At 36.8% G+C, this 21,314-nt stretch overlaps 1 protein-coding gene across 1 annotated transcript in view; it reads right to left on the bottom strand.

Annotated features, from left to right (window-relative positions):
• The window catches only part of mogs (mannosyl-oligosaccharide glucosidase), a 148,368-nt gene that overhangs the window by 69,077 nt on the left and 57,977 nt on the right, over nucleotides 1–21,314 (bottom strand). The window contains exon 3 of the mRNA XM_041196154.1: nucleotides 18,335–18,555. Within this exon, the coding sequence (XP_041052088.1) occupies nucleotides 18,335–18,555 (221 nt within the window). The remainder of the gene's footprint in view (nucleotides 1–18,334; nucleotides 18,556–21,314) is intronic.

Genomic DNA, 21,314 nt, shown 5'->3' with positions numbered 1-21,314 from the left:
GGGTTAACCATTGTAATACAGTAGCTATAGGATGTATCTGTGATATAGTAATAATTGGGGTTAACCATTGTAATACAGTAGCTATAGGATGTATCTGTGATATAGTAATAATTGGGGTTAACCATTGTAATACAGTAGCTATAGGATGTATCTGTGATATAGTAATAATTGGGGTTAACCATTGTAATACAGTAGCTATAGGATGTATCTGTGATATAGTAATAATTGGGTTAACCATTGTAATACTGTAGCTATAGGATGTATCTGTGATATAGTATAATTGGGGTTAACCATTGTAATACAGTAGCTATAGGATGTATCTGTGATATAGTAATAATTGGGGTTAACCATTGTAATACAGTAGCTATAGGATGTATCTGTGATATAGTAATAATTGGGGTTAACCATTGTAATACAGTAGCTATAGGATGTATCTGTGATATAGTAATAATTGGGGTTAACCATTGTAATACAGTAGCTATAGGATGTATCTGTGATATAGTACTAATTGGGGTTAACCATTGTAATACAGTAGCTATAGGATGTATCTGTGATATAGTACTAATTGGGGTTAACCATTGTAATACAGTAGCTATAGGATGTATCTGTGATATAGTACTAATTGGTACTAATATAGTAATAATTGGGGTTAACCATTGTAATACAGTAGCTATAGGATGTATCTGTGATATAGTACTAATAGGTACTAATATAGTAATAATGTGGGGTTAACCATTTGGAATACAGTTGCTATAAGGATGTATCTGTGATATAGTACTAATTGGACTAGATTAATACAGTGGGTAACCTTTACAAGTAGCTATAGGATGTATCTGCTGAAATAGTAATAATTGGGGTTAACCATTGTAATACAGTAGCTATAGGATGTATCTGTGTGACTATAGTAATAATTGGGGGTTAACCATTGTAATACAGTAGCTATAGGATGTATCTGTGATATATTAATAATTGGGGTTAACCATTGTAATACAGTAGCTATAGGATGTATCTGTGAAATAGTAATAATTGGGGTTAACCATTGTAATACAGTAGCTATAGGATGTATCTGTGATATAGTAATAATTGGGGTTAACCATTGTAATACAGTAGCTATAGGATGTATCTGTGATATAGTAATAATTGGGGTTAACCATTGTAATACAGTAGCTATAGGATGTATCTGTGATATAGTAATAATTGGGGTTAACCATTGTAATACAGTAGCTATAGGATGTATCTGTGATATAGTAATAATTGGGGTTAACCATTGTAATACAGTAGCTATAGGATGTATCTGTGATATAGTAATAATTGGGGTTAACCATTGTAATACAGTAGCTATAGGATGTATCTGTGATATAGTAATAATTGGGGTTAACCATTGTAATACAGTAGCTATAGGATGTATCTGTGATATAGTAATAATTGGGTTAACCATTGTAATACAGTAGCTATAGGATGTATCTGTGATATAGTAATAATTGGGGTTAACCATTGTAATACAGTAGCTACAGGATGTATCTGTGATATAGTACTAATTGAGGTTAACCATTGTAATACAGTAGCTATAGGATGTATCTTGATATAGTACTAATTGGGGTTAACCATTGTAATACAGTAGCTATAGGATGTATCTGTGATATAGTACTAATTGGTACTAATATAGTAATAATTGGGGTTAACCATTGTAATACAGTAGCTATAGGATGTATCGGTGATATAGTACTAATTGGTACTAATATAGTAATAATTGGGGTTAACCATTGTAATACAGTAGCTATAGGATGTATCTGTGATATAGTAATAATTGGGGTTAACCATTGTAATACAGTAGCTATAGGATGTATCTGTGATATAATAATAATTGGGGTTAACCATTGTAATACAGTAGCTATAGGATGTATCTGTGATATAGTAATAATTGGGGTTAACCATTGTAATACTGTAGCTATACGATGTATCTGTGATATAGTAATAATTGGGGTTAACCATTGTAATACAGTAGCTATAGGATGTATCTGTGATATAGTACTAATTGGGGTTAACCATTGTAATACAGTAGCTATAGGATGTATCTGTGATATAGTAATAATTGGGGTTAACCATTGTAATACAGTAGCTATAGGATGTATCTGTGATATAGTACTAATTGGGGTTAACCATTGTAATACAGTAGCTATAGGATGTATCTGTGATATAGTAATAATTGGGGTTAACCATTGTAATACAGTAGCTATAGGATGTATCTGTGATATAGTAATAATGGGGTTAACCATTGTAATACAGTAGCTATAGGATGTATCTGTGATATATACTAATTGGGGTTAACCATTGTAATACAGTAGCTATAGGATGTATCTGTGATATAGTAATAATGGGGTTAACCATTGTAATACAGTAGCTATAGGATGTATCTGTGATATAGTAATAATTGGGGTTAACCATTGTAATACAGTAGCTATAGGATGTTTCTGTGATATAGTAATAATTGGGGTTAACCATTGTAATACAGTAGCTATAGGATGTATCTGTGATATAGTAATAATTGGGGTTAACCATTGTAATACAGTAGCTATAGGATGTATCTGTGATATAGTAATAATTGGGGTTAACCATTGTAATACAGTAGCTATAGGATGTATCTGTGATATAGTACTAATTGGTACTAATATAGTAATAATTGGGGTTAACCATTGTAATACAGTAGCTATAGGATGTATCCGGTGATATAGTAATAATTGGGGTTAACCATTGTAATACAGTAGCTATAGGATGTATCTGTGATATAGTACTAATTGGTACTAATATAGTACTAATTGGGGTTAACCATTGTAATACAGTAGCTTATAGGATGTATCTGTGATATAGTAATAATTGGGGTTAACCATTGTAATACAGTAGCTATAGGATGTATCTGTGATATAGTAATAATTGGGGTTAACCATTGTAATACAGTATTTATAGGATGTATCTGTGATATAGTACTAATTGGTACTAATATAGCAATAATTGGGATTAACGATTGTAATACAGTAGCTATAGGATGTATCTGTGATATAGTACTAATTGGGGTTAAGCATTGTAATACAGTAGCTATAGGATGTATCTGTGATATAGTACTAATTGGTACTAATATAGTACTAATTGGGGTTAACCATTGTAATACAGTAGCTATAGGGATGTATCTGTGATATAGTACTAATTGGGGTTAACCATTGTAATACAGTAGCTATAGGATGTATCTGTGATATAGTACTAATTGGGGTTAACCATTGTAATACAGTAGCTATAGGATGTATCTGTGATATAGTACTAATTGGTACTAATATAGTAATAATTGGGGTTAACCATTGTAATACAGTAGCTTTAGGATGTATCTGTGATATAGTACTAATTGGGGTTAACCATTGTAATACAGTAGCTATAGGATGTATCTGTGATATAGTACTAATTGGTACTAATATAGTACTAATTGGGGTTAACCATTGTAATACAGTAGCTATAGGATGTATCTGTGATATAGTAATAATTGGGGTTAACCATTTGTAATACAGTAGCTATAGGATGTATCTGTGATATAGTACTAATTGGGGTTAACCATTGTAATACATAGCTATAGGATGTATCTGTGATATAGTAATAATTGGGGTTAACCATTGTAATACAGTAGCTATAGGATGTATCTGTGATATAGTAATAATTGGGGTTAACCATTGTAATACAGTAGCTATAGGATGTATCTGTGATATAGTAATAATTGGGGTTAACCATTGTAATACAGTAGCTATAGGATGTATCTGTGATATAGTAATAATTGGGGTTAACCATTGTAATACAGTAGCTATAGGATGTATCTGTGATATAGTACTAATTGAGGTTAACCATTGTAATACAGTAGCTATAGGATGTATCTGTGATATAGTACTAATTGGGGTTAACCATTGTAATACAGTAGCTATAGGATGTATCTGTGATATAGTAATAATTGGGGTTAACCATTGTAATACAGTAGCTATAGGATGTATCTGTGATATAGTAATAATTGGGGTTAACCATTGTAATACAGTAGCTATAGGATGTATCTGTGATATAGTAATAATTGGGGTTAACCATTGTAATACAGTAGCTACAGGATGTATCTGTGATATAGTACTAATTGAGGTTAAGCATTGTAATACAGTAGCTATAGGATGTATCTTTGATATAGTACTAATTGGGGTTAACCATTGTAATACAGTAGCTATAGGATGTATCTGTGATATAGTACTAATTGGTACTAATATAGTAATAATTGGGGTTAACCATTGTAATACAGTAGCTATAGGATGTATCGGTGATATAGTACTAATTGGTACTAATATAGTAATAATTGGGGTTAACCATTGTAATACAGTAGCTATAGGATGTATCTGTGATATAGTACTAATTGGGGTTAACCATTGTAATACAGTAGCTATAGGATGTATCTGTGATATAGTAATAATTGGGGTTAACCATTGTAATACAGTAGCTATAGGATGTATCTGTGATATAGTAATAATTGGGGTTAACCATTGTAATACAGTAGCTTCAGGATGTATCTATGATATAGTAATAATTGGGGTTAACCATTGTAATACAGTAGCTATAGGATGTATCTGTGATATAGTAATAATTGGGGTTAACCATTGTAATACAGTAGCCATAGGATGTATCTGTGATATAGTAATAATTGGGGTTAACCATTGTAATACAGTAGCCATAGGATGTATCTGTGATATAGTAATAATTGGGGTTAACCATTGTAATACAGTAGCTATAGGATGTATCTGTGATATAGTAATAATTGGGGTTAACCATTGTAATACAGTAGCTATAGGATGTATCTGTGATATAGTAATAATTGGGGTTAACCATTGTAATACAGTAGCTATAGGATGTATCTGTGATATAGTAATAATTGGGGTTAACCATTGTAATACAGTAGCTATAGGATGTATCTGTTGATATAGTAATAATTGGGGTTAACCATTGTAATACAGTAGCTATAGGATGTATCTGTGATATAGTAATAATTGGGGTTAACCATTGTAATACAGTAGCTATAGGATGTATCTGTGATATAGTAATAATTGGGGTTAACCATTGTAATACAGTAGCTATAGGATGTATCTGTGATATAGTAATAATTGGGGTTAACCATTGTAATACAGTAGCTATAGGATGTATCTGTGATATAGTAATAATTGGGGTTAACCATTGTAATACAGTAGCTACAGGATGTATCTGTGATATAGTAATAATTGGGGTTAACCATTGTAATACAGTAGCTATAGGATGTATCTGTGATATAGTACTAATTGAGGTTAACCATTGTAATACAGTAGCTATAGGATGTATCTGTGATATAGTACTAATTGGGGTTAACCATTGTAATACAGTAGCTATAGGATGTATCTGTGATATAGTACTAATTGGTACTAATATAGTAATAATTGGGGTTAACCATTGTAATACAGTAGCTATAGGATGTATCTGTGATATAGTACTAATTGGTACTAATATAGTAATAATTGGGGTTAACCATTGTAATACAGTAGCTATAGGATGTATCTGTGATATAGTAATAATTGGGGTTAACCATTGTAATACAGTAGCTATAGGATGTATCTGTGATATAGTAATAATTGGGGTTAACCATTGTAATACAGTAGCTATAGGATGTATCTGTGATATAGTAATAATTGGGGTTAACCATTGTAATACAGTAGCTATATGATGTATCTGTGATATAGTAATAATTGGGGTTAACCATTGTATTACAGTAGCTATAGGATGTATCTGTGAAATAGTAATAATTGGGGTTAACCATTGTAATACAGTAGCTATAGGATGTATCTGTGATATAGTAATAATTGGGGTTAACCATTGTAATACAGTAGCTATAGGATGTATCTGTGATATAGTAATAATTGGGGTTAACCATTGTAATACAGTAGCTATAGGATGTATCTGTGATATAGTAATAATTGGGGTTAACCATTGTAATACAGTAGCTATAGGATGTATCTGTGATATAGTAATAATTGGGGTTAACCATTGTAATACAGTAGCTATAGGATGTATCTGTGATATAATAATAATTGGGGTTAACCATTGTAATACAGTAGCTATAGGATGTATCTGTGATATAGTAATAATTGGGGTTAACCATTGTAATACTGTAGCTATACGATGTATCTGTGATATAGTAATAATTGGGGTTAACCATTGTAATACAGTAGCTATAGGATGTATCTGTGATATAGTACTAATTGGGGTTAACCATTGTAATACAGTAGCTATAGGATGTATCTGTGATATAGTAATAATTGGGGTTAACCATTGTAATACAGTAGCTATAGGATGTATCTGTGATATAGTACTAATTGGGGTTAACCATTGTAATACAGTAGCTATAGGATGTATCTGTGACATAGTAATAATTGGGGTTAACCATTGTAATACAGTAGCTATAGGATGTATCTGTGATATAGTAATAATTGGGGTTAACCATTGTAATACAGTAGCTATAGGATGTATCTGTGATATAGTACTAATTGGGGTTAACCATTGTAATACAGTAGCTATAGGATGTATCTGTGATATAGTAATAATTGGGGTTAACCATTGTAATACAGTAGCTATAGGATGGATCTGTGATATAGTAATAATTGGGGTTAACCATTGTAATACAGTAGCTATAGGATGTTTCTGTGATATAGTAATAATTGGGGGTTAACCATTGTAATACAGTAGCTATAGGATGTATCTGTGATATAGTAATAATTGGGGTTAACCATTGTAATACAGTAGCTATAGGATGTATCTGTGATATAGTAATAATTGGGGTTAACCATTGTAATACAGTAGCTATAGGATGTATCTGTGATATAGTACTAATTGGTACTAATATAGTAATAAATTGGGGTTAACCATTGTAATACAGTAGCTATAGGATGTATCCGTGATATAGTAATAATTGGGGTTAACCATTGTAATACAGTAGCTATAGGATGTATCTGTGATATAGTACTAATTGGTACTAATATAGTACTAATTGGGGTTAACCATTGTAATACAGTAGCTATAGGATGTATCTGTGATATAGTAATAATTGGGGTTAACCATTGTAATACAGTAGCTATAGGATGTATCTGTGATATAGTAATAATTGGGGTTAACCATTGTAATACAGTATTTATAGGATGTATCTGTGATATAGTACTAATTGGTACTAATATAGCAATAATTGGGATTAACGATTGTAATACAGTAGCTATAGGATGTATCTGTGATATAGTACTAATTGGGGTTAAGCATTGTAATACAGTAGCTATAGGATGTATCTGTGATATAGTACTAATTGGTACTAATATAGTACTAATTGGGGTTAACCATTGTAATACAGTAGCTATAGGATGTATCTGTGATATAGTACTAATTGGGGTTAACCATTGTAATACAGTAGCTATAGGATGTATCTGTGATATAGTACTAATTGGGGTTAACCATTGTAATACAGTAGCTATAGGATGTATCTGTGATATAGTACTAATTGGTACTAATATAGTAATAATTGGGGTTAACCATTGTAATACAGTAGCTATAGGATGTATCTGTGATATAGTACTAATTGGGGTTAACCATTGTAATACAGTAGCTATAGGATGTATCTGTGATATAGTACTAATTGGTACTAATATAGTACTAATTGGGGTTAGCCATTGTAATACAGTAGCTATAGGATGTATCTGTGATATAGTAATAATTGGGGTTAACCATTGTAATACAGTAGCTATAGGATGTATCTGTGATATAGTACTAATTGGGGTTAACCATTGTAATACAGTAGCTATAGGATGTATCTGTGATATAGTAATAATTGGGGTTAACCATTGTAATACAGTAGCTATAGGATGTATCTGTGATATAGTAATAATTGGGGTTAACCATTGTAATACAGTAGCTATAGGATGTATCTGTGATATAGTAATAATTGGGGTTAACCATTGTAATACAGTAGCTATAGGATGTATCTGTGATATAGTAATAATTGGGGTTAACCATTGTAATACAGTAGCTATAGGATGTATCTGTGATATAGTAATAATTGGGGTTAACCATTGTAATACAGTAGCTATAGGATGTATCTGTGATATAGTAATAATTGGGGTTAACCATTGTAATACAGTAGCTATAGGATGTATCTGTGATATAGTAATAATTGGGGTTAACCATTGTAATACAGTAGCTATAGGATGTATCTGTGATATAGTAATAATTGGGGTTAACCATTGTAATACAGTAGCTATAGGATGTATCTGTGATATAGTAATAATTGGGGTTAACCATTGTAATACAGTAGCTATAGGATGTATCTGTGATATAGTAATAATTGGGGTTAACCATTGTAATACAGTAGCTATAGGATGTATCTGTGATATAGTAATAATTGGGGTTAACCATTGTAATACTGTAGCTATAGGATGTATCTGTGATATAGTAATAATTGGGGTTAACCATTGTAATACAGTAGCTATAGGATGTATCTGTGATATAGTACTAATTGGGGTTAACCATTGTAATACAGTAGCTATAGGACGTATCTGTGATATAGTAATAATTGGGGTTAACCATTGTAATACAGTAGCTATAGGATGTATCTGTGATATAGTACTAATTGGGGTTAACCATTGTAATACAGTAGCTATAGGATGTATCTGTGATATAGTAATAATTGGGGTTAACCATTGTAATACAGTAGCTATAGGATGTATCTGTGATATAGTAATAATTGGGGTTAACCATTGTAATACAGTAGCTATAGGATGTATCTGTGATATAGTACTAATTGGGGTTAACCATTGTAATACAGTAGCTATAGGATGTATCTGTGATATAGTAATAATTGGGGTTAACCATTGTAATACAGTAGCTATAGGATGTATCTGTGATATAGCAATAATTGGGGTTAACCATTGTAATACAGTAGCTATAGGATGTTTCTGTGATATAGTAATAATTGGGGTTAACCATTGTAATATAGTAGCTATAGGATGTATCTGTGATATAGTAATAATTGGGGTTAACCACTGTAATACAGTAGCTATAGGATGTATCTGTGATATAGTAATAATTGGGGTTAACCATTGTAATACAGTCGCTATAGGATGTATCTGTGATATAGTAATAATTGGGGTTAACCATTGTAATTCGGTAGCTATCGGATGTATCTGTGATATAGTACTAATTGGTACTAATATAGTAATAATTGGGGTTAACCATTGTAATACAGTAGCTATAGGATGTATCCGTGATATAGTAATAATTGGGGTTAACCATGGTAATACAGTAGCTATAGGATGTATCTGTGATATAGTACTAATTGGTACTAATATAGTACTAATTGGGGTTAACCATTGTAATACAGTAGCTATAGGATGTATCTGTGATATAGTAATAATTGGGGTTAACCATTGTAATACAGTAGCTATAGGATGTATCTGTGATATAGTAATAATTGGGGTAACCATTGTAATACAGTAGCTAAAGGATGTATCTGTGATATAGTACTAATTGGTACTAATATAGCAATAATTGGGATTAACGATTGTAATACAGTAGCTATAGGATGTATCTGTGATATAGTACTAATTGGGGTTAAGCATTGTAATACAGTAGCTATAGGATGTATCTGTGATATAGTACTAATTGGTACTAATATAGTACTAATTGGGGTTAACCACTGTAATACAGTAGCTATAGGATGTATCTGTGATATAGTACTAATTGGGGTTAACCATTGTAATACAGTAGCTATAGGATGTATCTGTGATATAGTACTAATTGGGGTTAACCATTGTAATACAGTAGCTATAGGATGTATCTGTGATATAGTACAAATTGGTACTAATATAGTAATAATTGGGGTTAACCATTGTAATACAGTAGCTATAGGATGTATCTGTGATATAGTACTAATTGGGTTTGACCATTGTAATACAGTAGCTATAGGATGTATCTGTGATATAGTACTAATTGGTACTAATATAGTACTAATTGGGGTTAACCATTGTAATACAGTAGCTATAGGATGTATCTGTGATATAGTAATAATTGGGGTTAACCATTGTAATTTAGTAGCTATAGGATGTATCTGTGATATAGTACTAATTGAGGTTAACCATTGTAATACAGTAGCTATAGGATGTATCTGTGATATAGTAATAATTGGGGTTAACCATTGTAATACAGTAGCTATAGGATGTATCTGTGATATAGTAATAATTGGGGTTAACCATTGTAATACAGTAGCTATAGGATGTATCTGTGATATAGTACTAATTGGGGTTAACCATTGTAATACAGTAGCTATAGGATGTATCTGTGATATAGTAATAATTGGGGTTAACCATTGTAATACAGTAGCTATAGGATGTATCTGTGATATAGTACTAATTGAGGTTAACCATTGTAATACAGTAGCTATAGGATGTATCTGTGATATAGTACTAATTGGGTTTGACCATTGTAATACAGTAGCTATAGGATGTATCTGTGATATAGTACTAATTGGTACTAATATAGTACTAATTGGGGTTAACCATTGTAATACAGTAGCTATAGGATGTATCTGTGATATAGTAATAATTGGGGTTAACCATTGTAATTTAGTAGCTATAGGATGTATCTGTGATATAGTACTAATTGAGGTTAACCATTGTAATACAGTAGCTATAGGATGTATCTGTGATATAGTAATAATTGGGGTTAACCATTGTAATACAGTAGCTATAGGATGTATCTGTGATATAGTAATAATTGGGGTTAACCATTGTAATACAGTAGCTATAGGATGTATCTGTGATATAGTACTAATTGGGGTTAACCATTGTAATACAGTAGCTATAGGATGTATCTGTGATATAGTAATAATTGGGGTTAACCATTGTAATACAGTAGCTATAGGATGTATCTGTGATATAGTAATAATTGGGGTTAACCATTGTAATACAGTAGCTATAGGATGTATCTGTGATATAGTAATAATTGGGGTTAACCATTGTAATACAGTAGCTATAGGATGTATCTGTGATATAGTAATAATTGGGGTTAACCATTGTAATACAGTAGCTATAGGATGTATCTGTGATATAGTAATAATTGGGGTTAACCATTGTAATACAGTAGCTATAGGATGTATCTGTGATATAGTAATAATTGGGGTTAACCATTGTAATACAGTAGCTATAGGATGTATCTGTGATATAGTAATAATTGGGGTTAACCATTGTAATACAGTAGCTATAGGATGTATCTGTGATATAGTAATAATTGGGGTTAACCATTGTAATACAGTAGCTATAGGATGTATCTGTGATATAGTAATAATTGGGGTTAACCATTGTAATACAGTAGCTATAGGATGTATCTGTGATATAGTAATAATTGGGGTTAACCATTGTAATACAGTAGCTATAGGATGTATCTGTGATATAGTAATAATTGGGGTTAACCATTGTAATACAGTAGCTATAGGATGTATCTGTGATATAGTAATAATTGGGGTTAACCATTGTAATACAGTAGCTATAGGATGTATCTGTGATATAGTAATAATTGGGGTTAACCATTGTAATACAGTAGCTATAGGATGTTTCTGTGATATAGTAATAATTGGGGTTAACCATTGTAATACAGTAGCTATAGGATGTATCTGTGATATAGTAATAATTGGGGTTAACCACTGTAATACAGTAGCTATAGGATGTATCTGTGATATAGTAATAATTGGGGTTAACCATTGTAATACAGTCGCTATAGGATGTATCTGTGATATAGTAATAATTGGGGTTAACCATTGTAATTCGGTAGCTATAGGATGTATCTGTGATATAGTACTAATTGGTACTAATATAGTAATAATTGGGGTTAACCATTGTAATACAGTAGCTATAGGATGTATCCGTGATATAGTAATAATTGGGGTTAACCATTGTAATACAGTAGCTATAGGATGTATCTGTGATATAGTACTAATTGGTACTAATATAGTACTAATTGGGGTTAACCATTGTAATACAGTAGCTATAGGATGTATCTGTGATATAGTAATAATTGGGGTTAACCATTGTAATACAGTAGCTATAGGATGTATCTGTGATATAGTAATAATTGGGGTAACCATTGTAATACAGTAGCTATAGGATGTATCTGTGATATAGTACTAATTTGTACTAATATAGCAATAATTGGGATTAACGATTGTAATACAGTAGCTATAGGATGTATCTGTGATATAGTACTAATTGGGGTTAAGCATTGTAATACAGTAGCTATAGGATGTATCTGTGATTTAGTACTAATTGGGGTTAACCATTGTAATACAGTAGCTATAGGATGTATCTGTGATATAGTACTATTTGGGGTTAACCATTGTAATACAGTAGCTATAGGATGTATCTGTGATATAGTACTAATTGGGGTTAACCATTGTAATACAGTAGCTATAGGATGTATCTGTGATATAGTAATAATTGGGGTTAACGATTGTAATACAGTAGCTATAGGATGTATCTGTGATATAGTAATAATTGGGGTTAACCATTGTAATACAGTAGCTATAGGATGTATCTGTGATATAGTACTTACAGGATGTATATAAAGTTGTCTGCCTTCCTTTCTTTTTATACATAAAATGCACACAATGTGCAACAAAAGAGTGCAATGAAGGTTCACCAGACTTGTTCTGGAGAGGGCAGACCAGCTTATGAAGAGGCTTTGGGGAAACTGGGCCTGTATTGTCTAGAATTTCGGAGAATGAGAGGTGATCTCATTGAAAGGAATAGACAAGGTAGTTGCAGCTAAGATGTTTGCCCTGGTTGGGAAGTCTGGAACCAGGGGACACAATTTCAAAATAAGGGGAATTAGGACCAAAATGAGCAGAAACTTCTTTACTCAGAGTTCTGAATCTTTGGAATTCTCTATCCTAGAGGACTGTGGAAGCTCAGTCATTGAGCATGTTTAAGGTAGAGATTGATGGATTTCTAATGAACAATAACGTAAAGGGTTATGGGGAAGTGTGAATTAAAGTCGTTGAAGTGTTCGATCAGCCATGATCGTACTGAATGGCAGAGCAGGCTCAACAGGCTGAATGGCCTCCTCCTGTTCCTATGTTTCTAAAGTGTTTTTTCTCTTACTTTCTTTTTAATAAAGTTATCTTTCTTTCATTTACTTTTAATTATTAATAATTGTTTAATACCTGTTTCATAAAGATTGTTGCTTTCATACATTGCTTGGTATTGAGCCACGACTCTCACACCCTTGCAAGAGAGCCCCCAAACTCCCAGTAATTCAAAAAAAGGTACAAAGCTTGAACATGTTCCTTTTGTTTCCAGAGAATGGGTTACTGTGTATAAACGTTTGTCACTTCTAGCAAGCGTAAATGAGCCACGTTATGAGCCTGACTGATTATCTTAAATTGGTTAATAAAAACAAACGACTGCAGATCTGAAATAAAAACAAAGTGCTGGCCAAATTAGCAGGTCTGGCAGCATCTGTGGAGAGAGAAACAGAGTTAACAGCCAATATGTCATTACTTTGGAACTGAAGAGAAGTAGAAATGTGATGGATTTTAAGCAGTTGAAAAGCGGGGGAGGGTTAGGTGGATCAAAAAGGAATTTCGGGGATAGGTTAGAGGGTGGTGGAGATATCAAATAGGTCATGGAACAAAAGGCAAAGGGAGTGGTAATGGTAATAGTAATGAAAGCTTTGGTCCTGAATAGGTGTTATTAACAGAATAAAGGTCAGCTCGTCTGAGAGCAAAAACATGAGAACAAGCTACAGATTCGCACTTGGCGAAAAAAAAATCAAAATAAGAAGCATAGTTCATGTTCTGACATTGCTAAACTCAATATCCAGTCCAGAAGGCTTAGAGTGCCTGACTGGAAGATGAGGTGCGGTTCCTCCAGCTTGTGTCGAGCTACACTGGAACCTTGTAGCAAGGAAAGGGTAGAAATGTGAGCATAAGAGCAAGCTGGTGAATTGAAATGGCAAGCAATTGGAAGGGCAGAGTCATGGTTGTGGACTGAGTGAAGGTGTTCCACAAAGCGGTAACCCAGTATGCATTTAGTCTCCCCGATGTACAGGAGACTACATTGTGAGCAGCGAATGCAGTAGACTAAAATAAAAGTTGCCAGTGAACTGCTGCTTCACCTGAGTGTTTAGGACTTTGCTCAATGGGGAGAGAGGAGGATAAGGGACAAGTATTACATGTCCTGCAATTGCATGGGAAGAAGCCTTTGGAAGGGGATGAGGTGTTGGTTTTAATAGAGGAATGGAATGGACCAGGTAGTCACAGAGGGAATGATCCCTTCAGAATGCTGACAGGGGACAGGAGGGGAAGATGTATTTAGTGGCGACCTTATGCTGGAGGTAACGGAAATGGTGAAGGATGATCCTTTGAATATGGAGACTGGTGGGTTGGAAAGTGAGGACAGGGGGATCCTATCCTGGTTCTGGGAAGGGGGAAAACCAAACTTAAATTGGTTGCTAGTGTAGCTATTGGCACACACAAGATTGTTCAGCGAGGGCTGCCCAATCGCAGAATCATCTCTAACAGTGGACATTTTGTTTCGAGTTTTGCCAGCGTGGGCTTTTTTAAAATTCATTCACGGGATGTGGGCTTCACTGGCTGGGCCAGTGGGGGATTCAGTGATGGTAATGTCATTGAACATCAAGGGGCAATGGTTGGATTCTCTCTTATTGGAGATGGTCATTGCCTGGTACAAATGTTACTTGCCACTTCTCAGTCTAATCCTGGATATTGTCTTGTTGCATTTGGACATGGACTGCTTCAGTGTCTGAGGAGTCACGAATGGTGCTGAACATTGCAGTGAGCATCCCCACTTCTGACCTGATGGTGGAAGGAAGGTCACTGATGAAGCAGCTGAAGGTGGTTGGGCCAAGGACACGACCCTGAGGAACTCCTGCACTGATGCCCTGGAGCTGAGATGATTGACCTCCAACCACCACAACCACCTTCCTTTGTGCTAAGTATGGTAGTCCAACCAGTGTAGAGATTCCCCCCCCCACTCCCTCCGATTCCCACTGACTCCATTGGGCTCTTTGATGCCACACTCGGTCAAAAGCAGCCTTGATGTCAAGGGCAGTCACTCTCACCTCACCTCTGGAGTTCAGCTCTTTTGTCCATGTTTGAACCAAGGATGTAATGAGGTCAGGAGCTGAGTGATCCTGGTGGAAGCCAAACTGGGTGTCAGCGAGTAGGTTATAGCTAAGCAAGAGCCGCTTGATAGCACTGTTAATGACCCCTTCCATCACTTTACTGATGATGGAGAGTAGACTGATGGGAAGGTAATTGGCCGGGTTGGATTTGTCCTGCTTTTTGTGTACAGGACATACTGGGCAATTTTCAACATAGCCAGGTAGATACCAGTGTTGTAGCTGTACTGGAACAGCTTGGCTAGGGGCGTGGCAAGGTCTGGAGCACAAGTCTTCAGTACTATTGCCGGAATATGTCAGGGCCCATAGCCTTTGCAGGGTCCAGTGCCTTCAGCCGTTTCTTGATATCACGTGGAGTGAATCGAATTGGCTGAAGACTGGCATCCGTGATGCTGGGCATCTCCAGAGGAGGCCAAGATGGATCACCCACTCGGCACTTCTGGCTGAAGATTGTAGCAAATGCTTCAGCCTTATCTTTTGCACTGATGTGCTGGACTCCCCCATCATTGAGAATGGGGATATTTGTGGAGCTTCCTCCTCCAGTGAGTTGTTTCATTGTCCACCACCATTCACGATTGGATGTGGCAAGACTGCAGACCTTAGATCTGATCCTTTGGTTGTGAGATCGCTTTGGTCTGTCTATCACTTGCTGCATATGCTGTTTGGCATGCAAGTAGTCCTGTGTTATAATTTCACCAGGTTGACACCTTATTTTTAGGTATGTCTGGTGCTGCTCCTGGCATGCCATCCTGCACTCTTCATTGAACCAGGCTTTGTGGTAATGGTAGAGTGGGAGATATGCTGGGCCACGAGGTTACAGATTGTGTTTGAGTACACTTCTGCTGCTGCTGATGGCCCACAGTGCCTCATGGATGCCCAGTCTTGAATTGCTAGATCTGTATGAAATCTATCCCATTTAGCACAGTGGTAAGGCCACACAACAGGATGGAGGGTATCCTTAATGTAAAGGGAGGACTTTGTCTCCACAATGACTGTGCGGTGGTCACACCTACCAATACTGTCATGGACAGATGCATCTGCGGCAGGCAGGTTAATGAGGATGAGGTCAAGTATGTTTTTCCCTCGTTAGTTCCCTCAGCACCTGCCGCAGACTCAGTCTAGCAGCGATGTCATATAGGACTCGGTCAGTAGTGATGCTACTGAGCCACTCTTGGTGATGGACATTGAAGTCCCCCACCCAGAGTACATTCTGTGTCGTTGCCACTCTCAGTGCTTCCTCCAAGTGGTGTTCAACATGAAGGAGCAATGATTATCAGCTGAGGGAGGGCGGTATGTGGTAATCAGCAGGAGGCTTCCTTGCCCATGTTTAACCTGATGCCATGAGATTTCATGGGGTCCGGAGTCAATGGTAAGGACTCCCAGGGCAACTCCCTCCCAACCGTATACCACTGTGCCACCACCTCTGCTGGGTCTGTCATACCCAGGGATGGTGATGGTGGTGCCTGGGACATTATCTGTAAGGTATGATTCCGTGAGGATGACAATGTCAGGCTGTTGCTTGACTAGTCTGAGACAGCTCTCCCAATCTTGGCACCAGCTCCAGTTGTTTATAAGGAGGACTTTGCAGGGTCGACAGGCTGTGATTGCTGTTCTCGTTTCTAGTGCCTAGGTCGATGCCGGGTGGTCTGTCTGATTTCATTCCTTTTTTTGAGGCTTTGCAGCAGTTTGGTACAACTGAATGGCTTGCTAGGCTATTTCAGAGGGCATTTAAGAGTCAACTGCATTGCTGTGGGTCTGGAGTCACATGTAGGCCAGGCCAGGTAAGGTTGGCAGATGGGTTTTTATAACAATCAACACTGGTTTAATGATCCTCATTAGACTTTTAATTCCAGATTTTTATTTAATTCAAATTCCACCAATGCCATGGCAGGAATCGAACCCAGGTCCCCAAAACATTACCCTGGGTCTCTGGATCACTAGTCTAGCGACAATACCACTATGCCATCGCCCCTATACTCTGCCTTTTACGAACAACTGAAGGAACATGCTGCTTGATTCAATCAGCCAATCAATGAATGTGCTAATAGCTACACTAAAAACCAATTCAAGATAATCAGTCAGGCTCATAATGTGACTTAATTACACTTGCTAGAGGCAACATACATTTATGCGCAGCAACCCATTCGCTGCCAACAAAAGGAATATGTTCAAGCCTTGTGTCTTTTTGAATTACCTGGGAGCTCAGGGAGCTTATTGTTTCCGCATTGCTTACTCCATGGCATCACCTCCGCCAATCAGGGTTGAATTGCCAACCTTTTCTCATGTAGTTTAAATTATTGTGATTGTTTGAAATGTGGCATCTTGCATTTGTCTTGATGAATACAAGATGAAAAGCTTCAGCAACATGGTTGTCTTTTAAGCAATATATAACTCTTTTCCTTTGTGCGGGGCATGACTCCAAAGATTGGAGAGTTTTCCGCGATTCCCATTTTGCTAGGGCTCCTTGATGCCACACACTGTCAAATGCTACCTTGATGTCAAGGACAGTCACTCTCAGCTCACCTCAGGAGTTCAGCTCTTTTGTCCATGTTTGAACCAAGGCCATAATAAGGTTCGGAGTTGAGCGGCCCTGGCGGAACCCAAACTGACCAGGTTATCAGGTGAGCAGGTTATCGCTAAGCAAGTGCAGCTTGACGATACCTTCCATTACTTTACTGATGATGGAGAGACTGATGGAGCGGTAATTGGCCGGGTTGGATTTGTCCTGCTTTTTGAGTACAGGACATACCTGGGCAATTTTCCACATAGTCGGGGAGAGCCAGTGTTGTAGCTGTACTGGAACAGCTTGGCTAAGGGCGCAGCTAGTTTTGGAACACTAAATCTTCAGTATTACTGTTGGAATGCTGACAGGACCAATAGTCTTTGCAGTATCCAATGCCTTCAGCCGTTCTTGATATGGCATGAGTGAATTAATTGGCTAAGACCCAGTGTAACATTCTCCACTGACCAGTGGTGAAGCACTATCTGAAGGTAATTGCAGTCCAACAATAAGATCCAATTATCCTTTAACTAATAGAAATAGATATTTCTTTTTGCACACAAATAGACGCACCTGTGGTTTGGCAGTAATTCTCCACGTCCAATCTCCACCATGCTGTCCTCCAACACGTTTCACAAACTCAGTTGTTAATATGAAATCATTGTCTTTTATTTCCTGCACTCCAAAGTTTATTCCATCGTGCATTAGCCAGCCATAGCTGGGCAGTCGATCACCTTGCTCACATGTATGTCGCAGATTCACCTCTGCTTTGAACTGCTGTAGCCACATCAAGCCTAAATTGCAAAATAAATTCATGTAAGATCAACTATTGATCAGTGGCTGGATCATGCTATAACTGAACATGTGAAACTCAGAATTATATGATATCCAGAAAACAGTGATTCAGAATAAAGCATTTTTCATTAAACTCTGTGATAGAAAATACCAAAATGTAACCAAACCATTATATACCAGATAGCCAGATGGTAAAGGATAGAACCAGGGCCTAATCTTTACACACTTCTACAGATACACATTACAAACACACACCTCCGAACAACCCTAAGTTTAAATCTTTTCCTATTTGAGTATTGCTGAAAAAAGGTCAATTCACAAGGAAACAGCAATGTCAGGAGAAACAACATATTTATACTATATGAGAAGAGAGTACTGATTGGATGGCAAGTGGACTCTGATTAGTAGAGGCATTGCCATGGAAAATGCACCAGATGATGATGATGGACATCATCACGCAATTTTTGAGATTTAAACCAGGTAGCTTGAGTCTGATTGGTCAAGACATTGCCCTGTGGAATGAACTACCGAATGGGTGTCACTTATTTTGTTTAGCTGAAACTGGCGCATTATGTGCACATGTTCTTTATCTGCAAAGAACAGGGCCCTGTGTGTTAATATATGTAGCTTCCAGTACACGCAAGTATGCCACACTGAAAATCAAGTATGCCACAATGAAAATCAAGTATGCCACAATGAAAATCAAGTATGCCACTCTGAAAACTCGTCGGAAAATCTTAAATTGATTGTCAGCGCAATTCTTAGCACACTGGGGGTTATTTAGTAAATGTTGTCTAACTGCAGAATCACATCTAACATTGGACACTGTTTTTGGTTTTGCAAGCATGGGCTGGTTGGGTATGGTCTGTACTTTGCCCGTTGTGAGCAGTGGTTGGGGCATGCTGTTTGGCCCAAACTGCCAGGCTAGGGAATGTACAGCCTACATACCTAGCATTACACTGGCACTGAAACTCATACCACATTACTCATTTGTGTAATAGACAGAACTTCTTTTTAGCTGGATGGCAGCATCCTGTTAACAGAGAATACCGCTCGTGTTGCTACGTTACAGTGTGAAACAGCTAGCTTCACCTGTTGCTCAAATCTTTGAGCTACCTTGCCCTTCCAGGATAATCGGAAGTAGACTGGGCACTTTTCTGGGCCGAAAGTGACAGCCTTGGGCCCATTCATGAGTTTGCACGATATAAGGTGTAAAATGATCCGATCAGGGTAGCCATTTTCCCACAAGATGCCTTTGATGCTCTCTACTTCAGCATCAAGCTTGCATGGTGAGCAAATAGCTTGGGCCCTATTTACAAGGTTGTCGATTAGACTAAACTTGGAGTGTGTGGAGCTCTAAGAGTCCCAACGTGTGTGTTGACCAGTGAAGGCAGGCTGACGGTAGGCCATAGTAGAGAACCCCCTGGTAGTTTTCTCACATAGTATGTCAAGGAAAGGGACATATATAAATACACAGGGTCCTATTCTTTGCAGACAGAAGTAACATGCATATATATTGCACCTGTTTCAAAATAAGTAACACCCATTCACTGGTTCATTCCACAGGGCAATGTCTTGACCAGAGTCAAGCTGTCTGGTTTAAATTTCAAAAAATGTTTGGCAGTTAACTGTCAGTCACCATCATCTGGCGTATTCTCCATGGCAATGCATATTCCAATCAGACTCCATTTGCAAACCAACCAGCACTCTCTCCTCATACAGCATATGTATCCGGGGACATTGGTATTTTCTTGCAAATTGTCCTGATGAGTGCAGGACGAGAAGCTTCAACAAAAAAGTCTCTTTTCAGCAAAATTCAAGTTCTGTGCTATCAAATGACTTTTCCTATTTATAGGACAAGTGAATCCCCAGTTAATGCCCACAATGCATAGAATTAAACCCAATATATATGCTATTAACGCAAGCTTCCGGGCGACAACCTACGAGACCCCTTTGGTTTTACTGCCTCCTTCTGGAATATCAATCCTACTGTATCGTCTGCCCAGAGAAATGTAGGCAATTTACAACACAAAAATAGGCCATTGTGCCCTTCCAGTCTGTGCTGTACATGTAAGTGTAAAGTCCTAATCACAGTTAACTATCCCATTCCCGCATCCGTTCATCCCTCTTTCCTTTACCTCCATCTCCAATCTCATTCCTAATGTTGACACAGGTTTTTTTGTGAACCACCAACTTGGGAAATGAATCACAAAGCCTCACAATTCTCTGTATGAAGAAGGGTCTCCAGTTATAAATCTCTTTCACAGTATCTTTACAGTGCAGAAGGAGGTTATTCGGCCAATGAGTCTGCACTAGCTCTTTGAAAGAGCATTCTACATACCCCCACACCCCTGCCTTACCCCCATAACTTTGCACATTCTCTCTTTTCAGATAGCAATCCAATTCCCTTTTGAATACCTCAATCAAACCTGCCTCCACCACCCTTTCAAGAAGTTTGTTCCACCCTCTGGGTGAAAAAAAATTTCCTCACATCACATTTACTCCTTTTGCCAAATATTTTGAATCTGTGCTCTCTAGTTCCTGATGTTCTTTTGAGTGGGAACAGTTTCTCACTATTTACCTCGTCCATAACCCTCAGGATCTTGAATACCTCTATCAAGTCTCCTCTTAGCCTTCTTTTCTCCAAGGAAAACAGTCCCAACCTCTCCAATCTATCTTCGTAACTACAGTTCTTCGTCCTGGGAATCATTCTTGTGAATCTCCTCTGTACTTTCTCCAATGCCTTCACATCCTTCCT

The sequence above is a fragment of the Carcharodon carcharias genome, chromosome 1, assembly GCF_017639515.1.
Source record: "Carcharodon carcharias isolate sCarCar2 chromosome 1, sCarCar2.pri, whole genome shotgun sequence".
Classification (NCBI taxonomy): Eukaryota; Metazoa; Chordata; class Chondrichthyes; order Lamniformes; family Lamnidae; genus Carcharodon; species Carcharodon carcharias.
Note: the sequence above shows the minus strand (reverse complement) of the source record. Positions and strands in the feature narration are given on the sequence as shown.